This window comes from Alexandromys fortis, unplaced genomic scaffold, assembly GCF_014885135.2.
Source record: "Alexandromys fortis isolate MF-2015 unplaced genomic scaffold, M_Fortis_MF-2015_v1.1 scaffold_82, whole genome shotgun sequence".
In the NCBI taxonomy this organism is placed as follows: Eukaryota; Metazoa; Chordata; class Mammalia; order Rodentia; family Cricetidae; genus Alexandromys; species Alexandromys fortis.
In genome coordinates, this window is record NW_026067963.1 from 7,868,990 (window position 1) to 7,886,334 (window position 17,345).

Consider the following 17,345-nt stretch of genomic DNA (forward strand, 5'->3'; position numbering starts at 1 on the left):
TCGAAAAACCAAAAAAAAAAAAAAAAATTAAAAAAAAAAAAAAGAAAAAAGAAGCCTTGCTGGTGTTACTGGCTGCTGTCCCCTGCACTAGCATACGATTTATTCTGTGATCAGACATGAGGGATCCCCTACCTTTGCTGGGAGACCGATTCCTGGGCCTCCCACATGCCAAGCAAGCATTCTACCACTGGGAGGTTTTTCAGTCTTGATTCTGTAGCCTCGGCTGGGCTGAGTATGGCCAGGCAGCAGGACCCCGCCTGCCTTCCCAAGCCTATCTCTGTCTCTCCGCCAGGAGGATACCTCTTGCCTTTCTTCACCACAGTCACCACAAAATGCCATCCCTCTCCACATTGCCCACACACATCAGCCACCTTCTGGTAATTCCTTACTCGGCTGCCAGCACAACTGACAAGACCTGGAGAACATGAAGGGCGCAAACCTGGAAGACCCAGACTTGCCGCCTGTGGTTTTATAGCAGGCTGCATGCAGAAGCACCTCAGGATTCTTGTCCCTCACGAGTGCAGATCACCCCCACCCCCAACCACAGAGTGTGTGGGCAGAAGAATGACACTCTTTTGTGTCTGGTCTTCTGCCGGTCTTACAAGTGCTTTCTGTCTGGAAGCGTCTATGGGTGAGTTATCAATTCCCAGGTGATTTTGTCTGGGCCTCTTTCTGGGGTTGTCACACTGTGTGGGAACTTTCCCCCAGTGAAATGAAAACTTTTTAAAGGAGCAGGAAAAAAAAATATCCTGCGGGGGGACCTGAGGGGACAGTCTACCCCGGTTCCTTTTAGGCTCTGACTCCTGGGTCCTGTGTATGAGGAGGGGGAGGTGTGTGTTGCTTCTGAATGGATTGCCCAGGGATCTGGAGTCCAGCAAACCCCGGCTCCCCACTTCCCTAGCTGCATGGTCTTCAGTGGAGGAGTGTTGTGGGGTGTAGCGAACAGTGCCTGTACGCCCTCAGGAGATTTTAGTTCTGTGTCTGGGAACAGCCGTGCCTCAGTTTTCCTGACTTGGATAATATTGACGCCTTCTGTTCCGCCCTCCAGCTTGCTGTTGTGGGGACAGAGGGTTAATAGCCTTGGGCTGTCACGGCCTGAGTGGGGGAAGGTGCCCCATAAATGGAGCATTGTTGTGTTGGTGACTGATCTGGCTTTGTTTGAGTCTTCAGTGTTTGACTTCCTGCATTTTAGTATCCCATGTACTTAGTCTCTGGAGATATTTGTGGCCCTCAGCTGCACGGTGCTTACCCCCTGGGGCTGTGGCCTGGGTCCTCACCCATTGGGAACCTGCTGAGTTGTGGTGGGAAGCTGCATTTCCTTGGTGGCTCCTCCCCCCAGCGATCTGGAATGAGAGAAATGTAGCAAGTATGACCCACACGCGGAACTGGATCTGAATAGGACATTTATTGAAGAGGTTTCACGGGAGGCAGCGGGCACTTTAATTCCCAAGGCTGTTGGTGGCAGTTTGCTGCTCGCCCAGCCCGAGCCTGTTAACTGCTGGACTGCCGCACTCCCGGAGAGAATGCAGCTCCCTAGCCCCTGGCCACCTTCCCAGTGCTTCTCTTTGTGTTGGGATGGGAGCCCTTTTGAGGAAAGCGGTAGGTACCCTCTGGGGCCAGGCCTAGGGGGTCCGAGTGGGCTGCAGGTGGGACTCTGGGAATCTAAGCCTTGCCTGGCAACCTCTGGGGCTTGTGAACAGCCACAGGTTTGGGACAGAAGGCAGAGTCTCCCCCGGAGGTTCAGAAATGGAGGGCCATACCTGGTTCAGGGGTAGATGAGTGGCCCCTCTTTACCTTGCCCTGGGTGCTTCCAGTAGGTTTGGTCTTGTGACTGGGAAACAGGCAGACAATCCTGCGGCGTGTGGAGCGCTTTACTTGGGGACTTCCGTGGTGTCTCCTCCAAACATTCACAGTTGGTGGGAGGGGTGATCCCACCGCCCTCATACCCGTACACATAACATGCATACTGGGAAAAGCATAGCTAATTCCTCACTTCTTCCTGAAGTTTCCTTTGCCCAGAATCCACAGTGAGGTGGTTTATTTTGGATGAAATCAAGTGGTACCATTAGTAGAGGAGGTGAGAAGTGGGTCCTAGATACCCTGAAGGGTATCAGGCCGGATGGGGCCAGCACCTCATTTGCATAATAGCTCTGGGCAGCAGGTGCCGGGAGCTGGGGTAGAGACCCTTGCTTGGACATCACTATCTCTTTTCCTTGGGTATCAAGGCCTCTCTCTTCACGGAGTAGACTGCCACGGGGCTGTGCCTCTCCTTGCCCAGTGTCCTGCGTGTCCTGGTGTCCTGCGTAGCCTCCGGGGTTTGGCTACAGGTAAGGGAGCTGTCGAAATTCTGGTCTTTGTGTGCTCTTTACTAAGGGAGAAGGCTCCTCTCTTAGACTGGAAACTGGTTGGATGAGTTCCCTTAGTCCTCTCTGGCTGAGGCCTCTGAGCCAGGATGTAAGGGACTGGGGGATGGGAGTGGAGGGGTTCGTCTGGGGCTGCAGCTCTGCTCGGTAGGAAAGTGTGTGAGGTCACACTTGTGTGTGAGTCCCTAGGGCCTGCCTTGGAAAAGCCACTCCCCTAACCCTGTGCTTGGATCCTAAGGCCTCTGGTGGAAGCCCAGGCGAAGGAAGAGGGTGGGTTGTGGAGGAGCCAGGGTGAGGAAGTTGATGGTTTAACTAACTGCCTCGTCCTGGAAGGAGTTTGCTCCCCTTCCTGAAGGCTCATGCTTAGAATTTGGAGGGAGCCGAGACTGGGGGAGATACACTGCTGGCAGCCTTACTTCCAGTTCTGATGTGTGGGAAAGGAAGGTGGTGCGTGGTGGGGGGTGACCCCCCAGATGTTAAGATTCTTATGGACCCTTCCTCAGCCCAGAAGACGGCTCTGGGCCTCTACTGCCAAAGGGAGATTCCCTCCCAGCTACTGCCTGGAATCTCAGTGTCTGGTCCCTGTTGGTAGTGGCCTCAGGTTGTAAGGGATTGTGTCAGGTCATACAGTCCCTTTGTAGTCTATCCTCTTTGAGATAGGGTCTCATAGCCCAGTCTAGACTCAAGCTCCCTATGCAGCGAAGGGCGGCTTTGAACTTCCTATTTTCCTGCTCCCACCTCTGGTTTTACGTGTTGCTCCATCTCAAACCCAGGCTTTCCTGACAGGCAAGCCATTGAGCACTGAGCTACATCCTAGCCCTTCTTCCTGCTTTCAGAAACACCTAATTTATGCATTGCATCATGGTGCCTTGATCTTAGATCACACATCTTCCCCGCTGCATGCATGCCAGTATTTCTTGCTTCTTTTTAGACGGTGCTCTCTCTGCCGTCCCCTCTCCCCCTTCGCTTTCTTCTAGAAATCCGCCGTGGAAAGTCAGTAGGTGCTCCTGGGCCTCTGCATTCTTTTCGGAACCCTTCTTGGTCCTGGGACACCTGTAGCTGCCGTCTGCATCCCAGATGGTGTTTTTTTTTTTTTTTAAATATTTTTTTTTTTTTTTATTTATTAGGTATACGATATTCTGTCTGTCAGGCCAGAAGAGGGCACCAGACCCCATTACAGATGGTTGTGAGCCACCATGTGGTTGCTGGGAATTGAACTCAGGACCTTTGGTAGAGCAGGCATCTCTCCAGCCCCCCAGATGGTGTTTTTTTTAGTGCATATTCTCACGCCTCTTCTCCCGAGCCTGTTTGCACCTGTCCCGGTGTTTGATCTTCCAGACCGGCCCTAGTAGTCCCTTTTCCCACAAAACAATTCAGATGCCCCTAGGATGCACAGGATCCCAGGCCTTTCTCTGGAGCTGACTTTCATTGACCCTTCCTGATCTCTTCATCTGGCTTAGTCATCCGTGGTGACTCAGCCAGAATGTCACCTTTTCCTGCAAAGCTTGCGGGTCCCAGGCACACTTGGCCTTCTCTAAGCAGCTTTTGTGTCTTCATTGTTCATTTCTGCACTAGCTCTCAAGGCATTGTTATGTAGATGATCTGCATACATGCCTTTTCTCCTTCTAGAGTTCAAGTTCTTCAAAGGCAGGGTAGTGTGTCCTTCATTTTAGTGTCTCCAGGGCCTAGCATCACGCTCAGAAGTGTTGAGTTTCTAAGCTGGAGGCTTCTGGAGCTCCCCGGCAGCTCATAAACTCCACTCTCTGGATTTTTGTTTTGTCTTCATGATACAGGGCCTCGAACCCGAGACCTGGAGCATGCTAGCAAGCCCTCCACCTGGCTGTCCCCTAGCCCTAGCCCATGCTGCCACTTTACCCTCTTTTGGTAATAGAAGGAGCTCTTGTGAGTTGGGTCTGTGTGCGATACATTGTTATAGTAGGTACTGAATAAATGCTTGGTGAGCTGAGTGAATTCTGAAGCTCAGAGCTTAGGAAGGAAGGGCAGCTATGGTTATCTCTGAGGAGGGTCGTCTTGGAGGTACATCCAGTGTGTTGGGCCCCTTCAGAGGCGTCTTAGTTACGGTTCTGTTGTTGTGAAGAGACACCACACCCAACACCGCTTATAGTAGAGACGCGTTTAATTGGGGGCTGGCTTACAGTTCCAGAGGGTGAGTCCGTGACCATATGGCGGAGAACAAGGCTGTGAGCAGGTGGGCAGGCAGGCCAGTGGGCGGGGCACTAGGTGTAAACTGAGAGCTTACTTCTGATTTATAGGTCTGAGGTAGGATGGAGAAAGGCTGGGCCTGGCCTGGATTTTTGAAACCTCAAAGCCCACCCCTAGCGACACACCTCCTCCAACAAAGGCCACACCCCCTAATCCTTCGTAAACAAATCTACCAACTGTGAACCAAGCATTCAGAGTCTGAGCCTCTGGGGGCCGTTCTCACCCAAACCACTGCAGCTGGCGACGGTCCTGGGCTCTTTTGTACTCTTCTTTCTGTTTGATATTCCCTGTGACTCAGGAACACTGGCTGTCTTCTTTGCTGCGTTAACTTTTGTCTCCTGTCCTAACGCTCCAGTACTTAAAACCCAGGGACTAGCGTGAAGGATGGGATTGGTTGGTCGCTTATTTGTGCTTTTGCTCCTACAAAGCTTTGACTGTCCTGTTGGACTGGTGGTTCCCCAGGACCCAGCCGTCTCACCCTATGGAATGCTGAGGAATGTGTCCCGCTGCGATAGCCCTGGGACTTTCCCTGACCTGTGCTTGCTGGTGCTGGCTATCAGTCGAACTGCTCTTGCGAGGTTATGAGATCATGGTCTGAACTGTGTTGGGACCTTAGACGGGTAAGCACTGGTTTAGTGGGAAGGGATAGCACAGGCTGATTCACAGAGTTTGACTTGAACCTTTATTGTTCTTATTTTACATTTATTTATTTTGCACGCATATGTGTGTTCCAGGGATTGAACTCACTGTCATTTGGCTTAGTGGCAAAGCCTTTACCTGCTGAGACATAGTTTGAGATATGGGTGGGTAAAAAATAAGGTCTAAGGCAGAAAAATATTTCGTCCTGGTGCTTTTGGGGCTAGTGTTTTCCCTCGGGTTCTTGGTTGGGCTCCTGTATGCTGATGTGCAGGTTGCCCGCGTACTCCAGTCTTGGTGACAGTCAGTGAGGTTGACAGTATTGTAACCACTTTGCTGCTGGACAGTTGAAAGCCACATATTGTTGTGGGAAAGTAGAGAACCTAGACTTCAAATCAGGTCTACCCGGTTCCAAGACCCGTGGTATAAATTCAGTGTGTTTTAACCTGTTTCATGCACGCATCATTTCTTTGCTGCTGAGAACTCTGCTGGCCACAGTAGATTCCCGCTGTGCGTCTCCTGTGCCTTTGAAGTGGTCTCAGGTGCTGATGCTATAGCTCTGAAGGTGTGGTTCCTTTTCTCCTTTTGTAGTTCGTTCCCTATCGCCCTATTCTAGGTCTCAAAGCAAGCAGTTCCCCAAATGGGGGTGGGGTGGGGGGGCACAACGACTAATAACATGGGTAATTTTTCAGGACTGGGCTTTGGAGTCATGTCCTTGAAGTTTGCTAATAAGTAGTACTGGTTGTAGTACTGGTTATACTTGAGTGCCATGCCGTGTGTGTGTGTGTGTGTGTGTGTGTGTGTGTGTGTGTAAATACTAGATACTAGAGATTGAACCCAGACTTAGTACATGTTAGGCAAGTGCTTTACCAATTAGTGACATCCCCAGCCCCACCTGATCCCTTTAAATCTAGAGATGAGGGGTGAGAGAACCTCAGTGGTTAAAAACTGCTGACTTGGGTTCAGTTTCCAGCACCCACATGGTGGCTCACAACCATCTGTAACCCTAGTTCCAGGGGATCCAATGCCCTCTTCTGGACTCCATGGTTACGCAGGTGGTGCACAGACATACATTCTGACAAACCACACATACACATAAAATCAAAATACAAAACAACAACAACAACGAAAAACCAAACAAAACATTTTTAAACCTAGAGATGAGGGAAGTGGTAGCTTCCGAGCACTTGAAGTAGGTTTGCAGTTGCCTCTAGCACGGACTTCTGGGACCTTGGCTGCTTCCAAGGCCTTGCCTGCTTCCTCTCCTGCTACTTTGTATCTTTTTCTGTAAATGGCAAGATTTGCCAGAAGCTGTAACTGACTAACCCCAGCAGTGAGCAAAAGTATCTACCTTCCTCTGGGTGAGTGAAATATCTTGATAGGTTGCTTTTATATATATATATTTTTTTTTTGAGGGGGGATATTTATAGGGAGGCCTTATCATTGCAGTCCTGTGTCTAGACTTGACTGCTCTCGCCTTTCCTCCAGTCTTTTATGACTGATTGCTGAGTCTGTGGCATGGCAGGGCAGCCTCTGCCGGGCCAAGTATGACGAGGTTGCCTGGGTGAACCATCAGTCACTGGTGCTGGCTGTCTTGGCTCCTGGGACTCTTGCTGGCGGTGACTAATGTTGAGTCCTTCCAGGAGGAACTAGCTTAGGTCTCAGTCTCAAGCACAGTGTAGTTGTTTCTTGACTGTGGGAACGGTGAGAGGTGTTCTAGGTCTGGTCTTGCAGCTCTCCCAGTGGGCATTCAGACTTAGTCCAGAAGAAACGCTTGCATGTGTCAACCTCATGGATCAATGTGTCAAGTGATACCCAGGATCATTAGAGTGGGAAGAAGCACAATAGCTTCCTTTTCTGCTGCAACACACACACACACACACACACACACACACACACACACACACACTTTTTAGCATTAAACTTTGCTTTAGATTTTTTTTTATGTGAGTGTTTTGCCTGAATGTATGTATGAGGTCACCACACGGGTGCTGGGAACTGAACCTGGGTCCTCTGTACAAGCAAGTGTTCTTAACCACTGAACTATCTCTCCACGGCAACCCTCCAGTCTTCAAGTTAGAGAGGATAGAATTTACTCTGGGCTCATGGGTGTTCGGAGCTGCTGCACTCTGACTCATGGTCAAAGAGAGCAGTGTCGCATCTCTCCACAGACTTCTGACTTGGGCTTCTGCTGCATGCCTTTTATGATTGTGCTGGGCTTACTCAGATAATCCAAGATCATCTCCCCTTCCTCAGAATCCTTTATTTGATCACGGTGTGAAGTACGTTTAGGTGCTACAGGTTCCCAGGATTGGGGTGAGGATGTCTTTGGTGGGGCGCAGTACATTGGGAGGGATTAGAAATGGTTGAAGCAGGGTGATTCTGAAAGCAAGCAGTGGTTGGCCTAGTGTAGAGGGAGGGGGTCTGGGAGACTTCCCAGTATGAGAAAAAGCATCATAAAGACAGGCTTAGGTTGTGGGGGGAGGGGCAGTAGGAAGTAGGAGAGTGTTCCTCCCTCTGAATCCCATTGCCAGGGGCTTTCCTTCCCTTCCGAGGCCAAGCTGAGTTTTCTGGACTCCCATTAGGAGGCCCAGACAGGCCTTCTCTGGAATTCAGGTGGGAGTACCCCACTGACATGGCAACCAGTCCTGTCCTTCCTAGCAACCATGGTCTTGCTGCCTCTCATTCAGCCAACGGCTGCTGCTGTTCTTGGGTGGTGGGAAAATGAGTTTGAGCCAGCTGGGCTGGGTTTGGGTGGCCCAGAAACTCCGGTCACACTGTTCACACAACCTCTCCAGAACACATTGCTCACATTGAACACAATCACTCCCCAGAGAGTGTCGTGGGGACTCAGGGCTCTTGAATCTCTAGGAGGCATGGAATGGACCCATGAGCAATACACTGGGGATAGTGGCAGAGAACCACACCTCCTCAGAGCCCTCCCTCCCAAGAGAACCTCGGAGGGGTGTGTGTAGCTTTAAGAACAGACCGGCAAAAGCGAGGCTTCTGGGAACACTTAGGAAGTAAGTATGATGCAGGGGTATGCTGAGCTCTGGGGAGAGCATGGCCCAGCGGTTTGTGGAGCTTGCTTGAGACCTCAGAGGAAGTTTGTGTTGCTCCTTGCCCTGATTGAATGGAAAAGTTGTGCCTGTTCTCTGTGGCTTCCTCCTGGCACCTCTCTAGGGAAGTTCTGAAAGTGGAATTGGGGTTGCTCTGGGGAAGATCAAAGGTCCTTTGGCTACCCCGATCTTGAGAGTTTGGAATGGGAGGCCCAGAAGGCCAGTGGATGGAGGCTGTATTGCCATCTCTGGGGAAGGACTGCCATCTTTGTGCAAAGGGGGTCCCAGGGACCAGTTACCTTTGGAACCCCATCCCCACCCCTTTTCTCTGGGCTGCTGGGTAGGCGTGGTGCTGTGGGGCTTCAACTCTTGGGTGTTGGGTGAAGGGCAATAGGTCAAAGGGTGAGGTGAGCCAGAATATGTTCAGGGAGTCTCCAGCATCTCCACCTGCCAGACTTGGGGTTTGTGCCAAGCATGCTCTTCACCTCCTTACCTGCCAGAGATGGGCTGAGGGAATGTGGCCAGTTCTTGGGGGTTTCTCCAGGACCTTCAACAAGAGCATTCCAGAAGGCTCCAGGGGGTTCTTTGGGGGGATCTTTTGTGGAGGGAAGAATAGGTCTTAATTCCCTCAGTGAGAGGAGGCCTGAGGACCACACAAGAGACACTGGCTATGTCTGGGGACCTGGGGGTATCCCCCTTTGGGTCACATTGAGGGCACAGTACTGAGGCATAGTTGGAAGGGAAAGGTGTGGGACTTGGCTCCAGTTTACTGCTGGGAATCCAAGGACCTGTTGCAGCCTGCCTGCCTCCTGGCCTGGGGAGCCCGGGGAAGGTCCTTGGGAGGCGGAGAATACACTTTACATATGTGTGCATGGAGGAAGGGAGTAGATACATTTTAATTTAGATAGAGAAGGAGGGGAGGAAGTGGAAGGGAGGGAGGGAAGGTGTGTTTCTCTTCCTGTCCCTGGATTCTTTGGGGGAACGTCTCAAAGGGCTTCATAGTGTAGGGTTTGAGAGTCGGTTCCCTGGAAGGTTGGTTTAAGGATTGGTGACAGGGTTGAATCGTGCGGAAAGATGAACTTGGCCTCTGCAGGAGACATCTGGGAGCTTGACTGGGGACGGGTGGGCTTGACTCTTGACTGCTGCCTTCTTCAGAGGCAAGTTTCGTTTAAGCCTGGCAATGGTGGTGCATACCTTTAATCCCAACACTTGGGAGGCAGAGGCAACCAGATCTACTAAGTTTGAGGCCAGCCTGGTCTACAGAGCGAGTTCTAGGACTACATAGGAAACCCTGTCTCAAAAAACAAAAACAGAACAGACAAGGTTGAGAAACCAAATTCGTGTCCTGGTTTAGGGTGACTCTTGCATGGTGGGTACTGCTCATCGGGTAGGAAGGAAGGACAGGCTGCCCTGCCCAAGGGAGCATTTGGGTAAGATCTGGCCTAGGAGTCTGCACTGTACACACAGCAGTGACGTGGGGTGGCCAGCCTGACCATCCGCTCTTGAATCCTGCTCTAACATACCACCACCACTCGGGGTTCTTTGAACCCTTTGTGGCCTCCTGCCTAGGAGAAGGGGACCTTGTATCATGCATAGGACCCTAGATCACAGCAGTATCTGAGACATGGAATGTCTGACCCCGGGAATCCTTTGCTCACTGCCTGCCTGTGGCCCATGACCCTTGATCCAGAGTCTGTATTGTTCCAATGCTAGAGTGATTGTCAGAGGCCATCCACATGGTGCAGATCCAGACAAGCCTTCTCAGCCCTTGGATGGTCACCATGCTCTTGTAGCTTATCCTACATCAAGGCACTGGAAACCAGGGGCCATGACTAATGCATCTGTTATGGCCCTGACAGGTGTGAGGTCCTTTAGGGAGGTAGCGGCTGTGAGAGTGTGGCAGCTGGAGTCCATATGCCCAAGTCCAGTGGGCTCCACGCTGCATCTGTACAAGGGCACTCAGAATAGCACCCACTGCACGGTGTTGTTAGGGATAGGTCAGACTCAGCGCCCTGCAGCTCTTAGACCATTGAGCAAGTGACTGATCTGTTTTGTTTCAGCTCTGGGGGATTCAGGCAGGTACTTTCTGCTTTCAGCAGGACAGCTGGCTTTGCAAACAGGTAGCTGTATTTAACTAGAGAAGTGGGGTCCCTACGAGTGGCTCTCAGAAGGTTCCTTTCATAGAGTAAACCCCTGATAGTGTGTGCGCGTGGGGATAAGGTAGGGCTGTAAGGTTTATGACCTTACTGGCTGTGACATCCTTTGGGGACTTGGGTCTCTTCCGTTTAGCCTCCCCAAAGGAGCTGACATGACCCCAGGGCTAATCTGGGAAAGATCTCAGGCCACAAGTCTTTGCCTGGTTGTTTTTCCAGCTGGGACTGACGGGACTAGAGGTCAAGGTCAGGGTAGAGTTTGGGCCCAGTCTCCCTGACTGTGAGAAGGGCCTGGCTGGGTTAGTGTGACCCATAAGTATGGCTGAACACGCTCAACTTTTAGCTTAATAAAACAACAGGCTGGGGATATGGCTCCATCGGTAGACTACTTACTTGCCTAGCGTTCACAAAGCCTTGGGGTTGAGCCCCAGCACCCCATAAATTAGATTGGTGACTTGTTCCTGTAATCCCAGGATTCCGGAGATGCAGGCAGGAGGACCAGATGTTCAGGAACATCCTTGGGAGTTGGAAGCCAGCCTTGGGTATTAAGAGACCCTATCACAAAATGGAGGAAAAACCTTGCCAAAAAAAAAAAAAAAAAAGTCCACTTATTTGCCATTGCTACTCTCCAAACTGGTCCAGACGATCCCTGCTTGTGTAACCGTTAGCCCCGGGCAGAGGGTCTCAAGCTGGTCACAGTCACAGTGAGTTAACAGAAGAGAGAACTTGAGGCAACAAGAGTACACAGCAGAGGCCTCCAGATCTGCCGCTGATGGGGAGGCTCCTAGAGAACGTCTAGCCTAAGTCGGGAAGGTACGGAGGAGAAATGGCAGGCAGAGACGGCAACATGTATAAAAGGCAGAGTCCATAGGCCCTGGTGTCCACGTCAGGGTAGAGACACAGGAAAATGGGCTGGAGTGGCGACCACATGTTATGAATCCTGTTGGCCAAGGCTGGTCTGGCAGCCTTTGAGTCCTAAGGACAGTAGAGGTGAGAGAGGTCCCTGGGGTCCTCGCCTCCTCACCAAACTAATGACTCGGGTTCCTCCTCTTTTCCCCGCTCCTCCCCTGAGGAAATAGCAAGCCATGAAGGGTCTGGCAGCTTTGGTCCTGTGGGTAGGTATGAGGTGTTCTCTCTGGAGTGGGTTGTGAGCAGTACCATCTGCTCAGGGAATAAAGTTCACCTGTGACTGTGTTTGCCTCACCTGGGTGCAGCTTCCTGCCTTCTATGCCGCTTTGCCCAGCCGGGCTGAACGAAGACTCAGCTGTTGCTCAGCCCTGGGGAATTTCCTGGTGTGGCTGAGTCAGGGGCCTGCCTACACCCGGTGCCTGGGAGTGGGACAAGGGGTAAAACTGGCTCATTCTTTGCCGTCCCCTTTCTTCCCTCTCAGTGCAGGTGGAGCCACTGGTGCTCCAAGATGTAGCAATTTTTCAGAGAGTATTATGCTGGTATAAGACTGTTAAGAGCCTGTGCTGGTGGAATGGCTCAGTGGGTGAAAGTGCCAAACCCGATGACGCGAATTTAATTGAAGACGCGAAATTAATGGCAGGAGAGAACCGACTTCCACAGGTTGTCCTCTGACTTCCACATGCACGCACACACACAAACATAAATATATAAATACATTTTTTTTTTTTAAAAAAAAGCCAGCTTTTGCAGCACTCAGGAGGCACAGGCAGACGGATCTCTATGAGTTCGAGGCCAGCCTGGTCTACAAGGGGCTAGTTTCCAGGACAGGTTCCAAAGCTGCAGAGAAACCCTGTCTCAAAAAAAAAAAACAAAAAAAAAACAAAAAAAAAAAAACAGCTTTTGGCTCATCCCTCTGCAATGACGGCCAGCATAGATAGGCGGGCACGTGGGATGCACATTCTGAGAGCTGCCCTTATCACCATGTACTGATGATCTGTGGAATAGTCACTGTGCCAGGCTCCGAGGGCAAGGCAGCAGGTTGCATCACCTTGAGGACATAGCTCTGGGGTACACTGTTATAGGTAGAGCCCCCGAGAGGCCAAGCACTCTGCCCAAGTGGCAATGCTTGTTTGTCTAGTTTCCTTTCTGCATTTTTTTTATGATAGATTTTAGATCTGAAGCTGTGGCTAACCTGGAACTCACTGTACAGCTGAGGATGACTTTGAGCTTCTGATGCTCTTACCTCTACTTCCCTAGTACTGGGATGGCAGGGGTGGGCCACCATGCCAGTAGGTTGTTTTTTGTTTTCGAGACAGGTTTTCTCTGTGTAGCTCTGGCTGTCCTGTAACTCTCTCTGTGGACCAGGCTGGCCTCAAATTCATATCCGCCTGCCTCCGCCTCCCGAGTGCTGAGATTAAAGGCATGCACCACCACCACCCAGCCATACTTTGTTTTATGTGATGCTAAGAATTGAACATAACAGCCTTGTGCATGCTAGGCAAGCGCATTATCAACTGAGCTATATTCTCAGTCCCTAGCACGCGTTTTGAGTTCTTTAGAAGGTACCGTAGACCCTCTCTGCTCTTCTGGAGCCTTAGGTTTCTGAGAACTTACTGTCTCCTAGTGTAGACCATGTATCTCCTCCACCCTGGGGAAGACAGAGGCTGAGCTGCTGAGATCCAGAAAGGATGTAGCTTGAGCATCCTTGCCAGTCAGTATTCCTATTTTGAGGGAATGGCTTTTCACGGTGTTTAGACTTTTTTATTGGTATTGTTTGTTAAATTACATTCATTTATTTAATTGGGAGGCGGTGCGCATGCCGTGGCACACACTTGGAGGTCAGAGGTCACCTTGCTGGGTGTTGGTTCTCTTTTCTCACCTTGTGTGTCTCAGACACGGAGCTCAGGTTGCCAGACCTGGTGACACATGCCTCTACTTGCTACGACGTCTCACTGACCTTATTTTTAAAAGTTGTGGTAAAATATATAAAAGTTAATGTTTACCATCTTAACCATTTGTAAATGTGGTTCAGTGATATTAAGTCCCTTCATGTCGTCCCCACATCGCTATCCGTTCTGGAGCTGTTTTCATCTTCTCAAACTGGACTTTGTACCTGCTATCAGTGACTTCCCGTTGTGTGCCCTCCCTGTCTCCAGCAACCTCCCTTCCTCTTTCGGATGCTGTAGCTACTCAGAATTTGACCCTCCATCTGTCTGTCTTACTCCAGAATCTCCCCGAGGTGACAATCCCGGGCAGCGATGCCAGGATGCCTGTCTCCACTGCCCTCCACCAAGATGGCAGCCAGGAGCGTCCACCCAGCCTAATGTCCACCACTTCCTCATCCGGCTCCTCCCGTGACAGCCACAGTGCCATGGAGGAGCCCACCAGCTCCGAGGCTTCAGCCCAGAATGGGACAGGCTCTCCTTGGGGCCGGCACGTCCCCAATAGCAACAACAACTCCAGCGGCTGGCTGAACATGAAGGGACCCCTCTCCCCTTTCAACGGCCGTGCAGGGACAAGTCCTGCCCACCACAAGCTCAGCTACCTGGGCCGGGTGGTGCGAGAGATTGTGGAGACAGAGCGTATGTATGTACAGGACCTGCGGAGTATTGTGGAGGTGAGTGCTGAGGCTGGGAGGGGCTGAGGCACACAGGGAAAGAGGGAAAGGTAACACGTACCTGCCACTGAGGATCCCTCTGCCTGGTGAGGAGCAGGCTGGGAGTCCATTAAGGCTATGCCATAAATTACCACAAACCTCCTGGCTTAAAGCAGAAATGAATTCTCTTTCAGACTGTTTGTTTTTAGTAAGAAAAAAAAAGTGTGGACTGGAGAGATGGCTCAGCGGTTAAAAGCACTCACTTAGCTGCTCTTCCAGAGGTCCTGGGTTCAAGTCCCAGCACCCACAGGGTGGCTCACAACCATCTGTAAGGGGATCTGTTGCTCCCTTCTGGCCTGCATGAAGATAGAGCACTCGTATACATAAAATACATGAGCAAATAACTCTAAAAGCTGGGAATGGTGGCCAAAGCCTTTAATTGCAGCACTCAGGAGGCAGAGGAAGTGTGGGGTGTGTGTGTGTGTGTCTGGGTGCACAGTGCCCATCTGGAGGTCAAAGGCAGCTTTGTGGAGTCGCTTCTCTCTGCCCATCTTTTCATGGCTCTAGGGGTTGAGCTCAGGTCACTAGGCCTTTTCATCTCACCAGCCTCTTGGTTTGGTTTCTTCTGAGATAGGATTTTGCTGTGTATCCCAGGCTGGCCTTTAACTCAAGGCAGTTCTCCTGGCTCTGCCTCCCAAGTACCGGGATTGCAGAAAGCCAGAGCTAATTTTCTCTGTTGTCCTTTGGCCTGGGATTGCGTTATCCTAGCTCCTAACCAACACCTGGCTTATGCCTGTGCCCCTTTCTCTTAGAAGGACATCAGCCATTAGAGCCTCCTTAAATATCGAATGATGTCATCTTGAGAGGTTTCACTAATGACATCTACGAGACCCTGTTTCCAAATAAGGTTGCATTCCAAGCTGCCAAGTAGACTCGAAGTTTTGAGTAAATCCCTGTGGCTCAGGACAGCGCACACTGCCTGTGAACTCGTGTCGTAGCCACACAATGCAGTATGGATTAAGGTGTGACTCGGGGGTTCGGTGACCAAGTCAAGAGGTGCGGGGTCCTCATACTTCTCTCCATATAGGACTACCTCTTGAAGATCATTGACACTCCCGGGCTCCTGCAGCCAGAGCAAGTCAGTGCCCTCTTTGGGAACATAGAGAGCATCTATGCACTGAACAGGTATGTTCTGGCCTGGTGCACACGTGAGAGCCTGGGGACAATCTCTGGATGGCTGGACACATGGCTGTGACCCACAGGCTTGAGTGCAAAGACAGGGAATTGAAGGCTACCCTTGCTTAAGATCAAAGCGCTGTGCCGGAAGAGGGCCTCAGCTGACCTTTCTAGGGAGTTCTGATTTGAAGTCACATGTTTGCTGGTTCCAGCACCTTCTGGGTCTTGTGCACACTGCTAGGCCTTGCACGCTTGTTCTCTTCCTTCTATATCATCTCACATATCTTAGAGTTTATTTCTCTTCTTTCCCACTGATCCTAAGGGAAGTAAGGATTCCCTGGAGGGCTGACCCATTAAGCAGTTCTCAACCTGTGGGTCGCAACCCCTTCAGCAAACCTCCATCTCCAAAAATATTTACATTATGATTCATAACGGTAGCAGAATTAGTTATGAAGTAGCAACGAAAATAATTTTATGGTTGTGAGGGGGTCACTGTCTTAAAGGGTTGCAGGAACTGCATGAAAGGGTCTCAGTGTTGGGAAGGTTGAGAACCACTATGTTAGTGTATCACACAGTCCAGGCAAAACAGGCTTGATGAGTCTGTGAAGGTTGAATCTGCTGCTGTGGGACCACAGTTAGACAAGGGTACTGTCAAGAGAAACAGTTTACAGAGTGGTGTTGATGGGACTGGGTCCTCTTGCAGCTGGGGGAGTCTGGGCAGTGTGTAGGTAGGACGGGAGGGTGCAGACAGGACTCAGGAAGGTGTGGAGAAGGCAGCTCGGGAGAGAGGAGGGAAGCAGCTGGAGGAGGCAGGGGAGTACTGTCTCCAGTATATCTGCAGTCCTCCCTACCAAGATCGGAGTGCTCAGCCCTGCCCATCCCTCTCAGCTCCCTGCACCCTCCCATCTGGGAACACTCTTTGCTTCTTTCTGTCCTTATCCCCCTTTAATCTCTGCTTTTGTGTGTTTGACTCCTGCCTACAGAGGAGCTGTGTCCCCTTCAGAGGTGGGTACTGGTAGCTCTTTTTCTGCTGCTGCTTGCTGAAAACGTGTGTTTCCCCATTTTTTGTGGCATGCTGGATTCTTTTTGTGGTTGCTGCCTGGGGCAAGGTTTAGTCAGGGTGGAAGCTGCGACTCAGTGCGACACCAGGGCTGGCCATGATCTGTGTCTGAGGTAGTGGGCAGGGGTGTGTGGAGCTACAGAAGTGGCTAAAGACATTGGGGTCTAATGGCCTCTCTCCCTTCACCTAGCCAGCTTCTCAGAGACCTGGACAGCTGCAATAGTGACCCTGTGGCTGTGGCCAGCTGCTTTGTGGAAAGAGTAAGAAAGAACCAGATCCTTGCTCCTTGTCCCATGTTTCTAGAATAGACGTTCCCACTGTCAGATGACACTTGAGTCCTGGGGCTCCCTGTCCAAGGCTGGCGGGTGGATGAGATGCCCTAGACAGATGCAAAGATGGCTCTGCAGGGACTCAGGGATGGCAGTGTGCTCAGGGGGTCAGGAGCCTGTCCCTTGGTCTCCCCATGTTTTCTAGTCAGATGAGCTTCTCCCTGAAATCATTTTTGTTTTCTTTTTCCCCATCTTTCCTTAGAGCCAAGAGTTTGATATCTACACTCAGTATTGCAACAACTACCCCAAGTGAGTGACTTTGGGGGAGAGGGGGCGTTTTGATGACTGTGGGGCTCCTGCCTCCTCACCGGACATCCCCCAGGCGGTAACTCTCAGCCTACCCTCTCCCAGCTCAGTGGCAGCCCTGACGGAGTGCATGCAGGACAAGCAGCAGGCCAAGTTCTTCCGAGACCGGCAGGCGCTGCTGCAGCACTCTCTGCCTCTGGGCTCCTACCTGCTGAAGCCCGTTCAGCGCATCCTCAAGTACCACCTGCTGCTCCAGGTAGCGCAGGGGCTCCTGCCCGGGATCTGTGCTGGGGTACCGGGCAGAGCCTTGGAGCCGGTTTTTCCCAGACACTTGTCTTTGGTCTAGGAAATCGCCAAACATTTTGATGAAGAAGAGGATGGCTTCGAGGTGGTAGAGGATGCCATCGACACAATGACGTGTGTGGCCTGGTACATCAATGACATGAAGAGGAGGCATGAGCACGCGGTTCGGCTGCAGGTGCCCTGGGCTGGGAGGTGGCAAGGCTTGGGAGAAGGAGTACTGTCACCGTGCTTAACTGAGTGGAAGGGTGGTATCCACGGGAGCCTTTGGGGTGAGAGGGCTGGGTGACCTCCC

The 17,345-nt window shown here is 51.3% G+C and overlaps 1 protein-coding gene across 18 annotated transcripts in view; it reads left to right on the plus strand.

The window, feature by feature from the left end:
- Nucleotides 1-17,345, plus strand: part of Plekhg3 (pleckstrin homology and RhoGEF domain containing G3) — a 42,465-nt gene that overhangs the window by 12,699 nt on the left and 12,421 nt on the right. For 4 of the 18 annotated variants that reach the window (XM_050153537.1, XM_050153540.1, XM_050153538.1 and 1 more), the window contains exons 1-7: nucleotides 1,489-1,599; nucleotides 13,571-13,960; nucleotides 15,027-15,124; nucleotides 16,366-16,435; nucleotides 16,707-16,753; nucleotides 16,856-17,006; nucleotides 17,097-17,228. In XM_050153537.1, the coding sequence (XP_050009494.1) occupies nucleotides 1,576-1,599; nucleotides 13,571-13,960; nucleotides 15,027-15,124; nucleotides 16,366-16,435; nucleotides 16,707-16,753; nucleotides 16,856-17,006; nucleotides 17,097-17,228 (912 nt within the window). In that variant the 5' untranslated portion in view covers nucleotides 1,489-1,575. Of the gene's footprint in view, nucleotides 1-1,488; nucleotides 1,600-13,570; nucleotides 13,961-15,026; nucleotides 15,125-16,365; nucleotides 16,436-16,706; nucleotides 16,754-16,855; nucleotides 17,007-17,096; nucleotides 17,229-17,345 lie in introns of those variants that run through there. The other 14 variants (XM_050153544.1, XM_050153542.1, XM_050153539.1 and 11 more) reach the window with 8 other exon arrangements.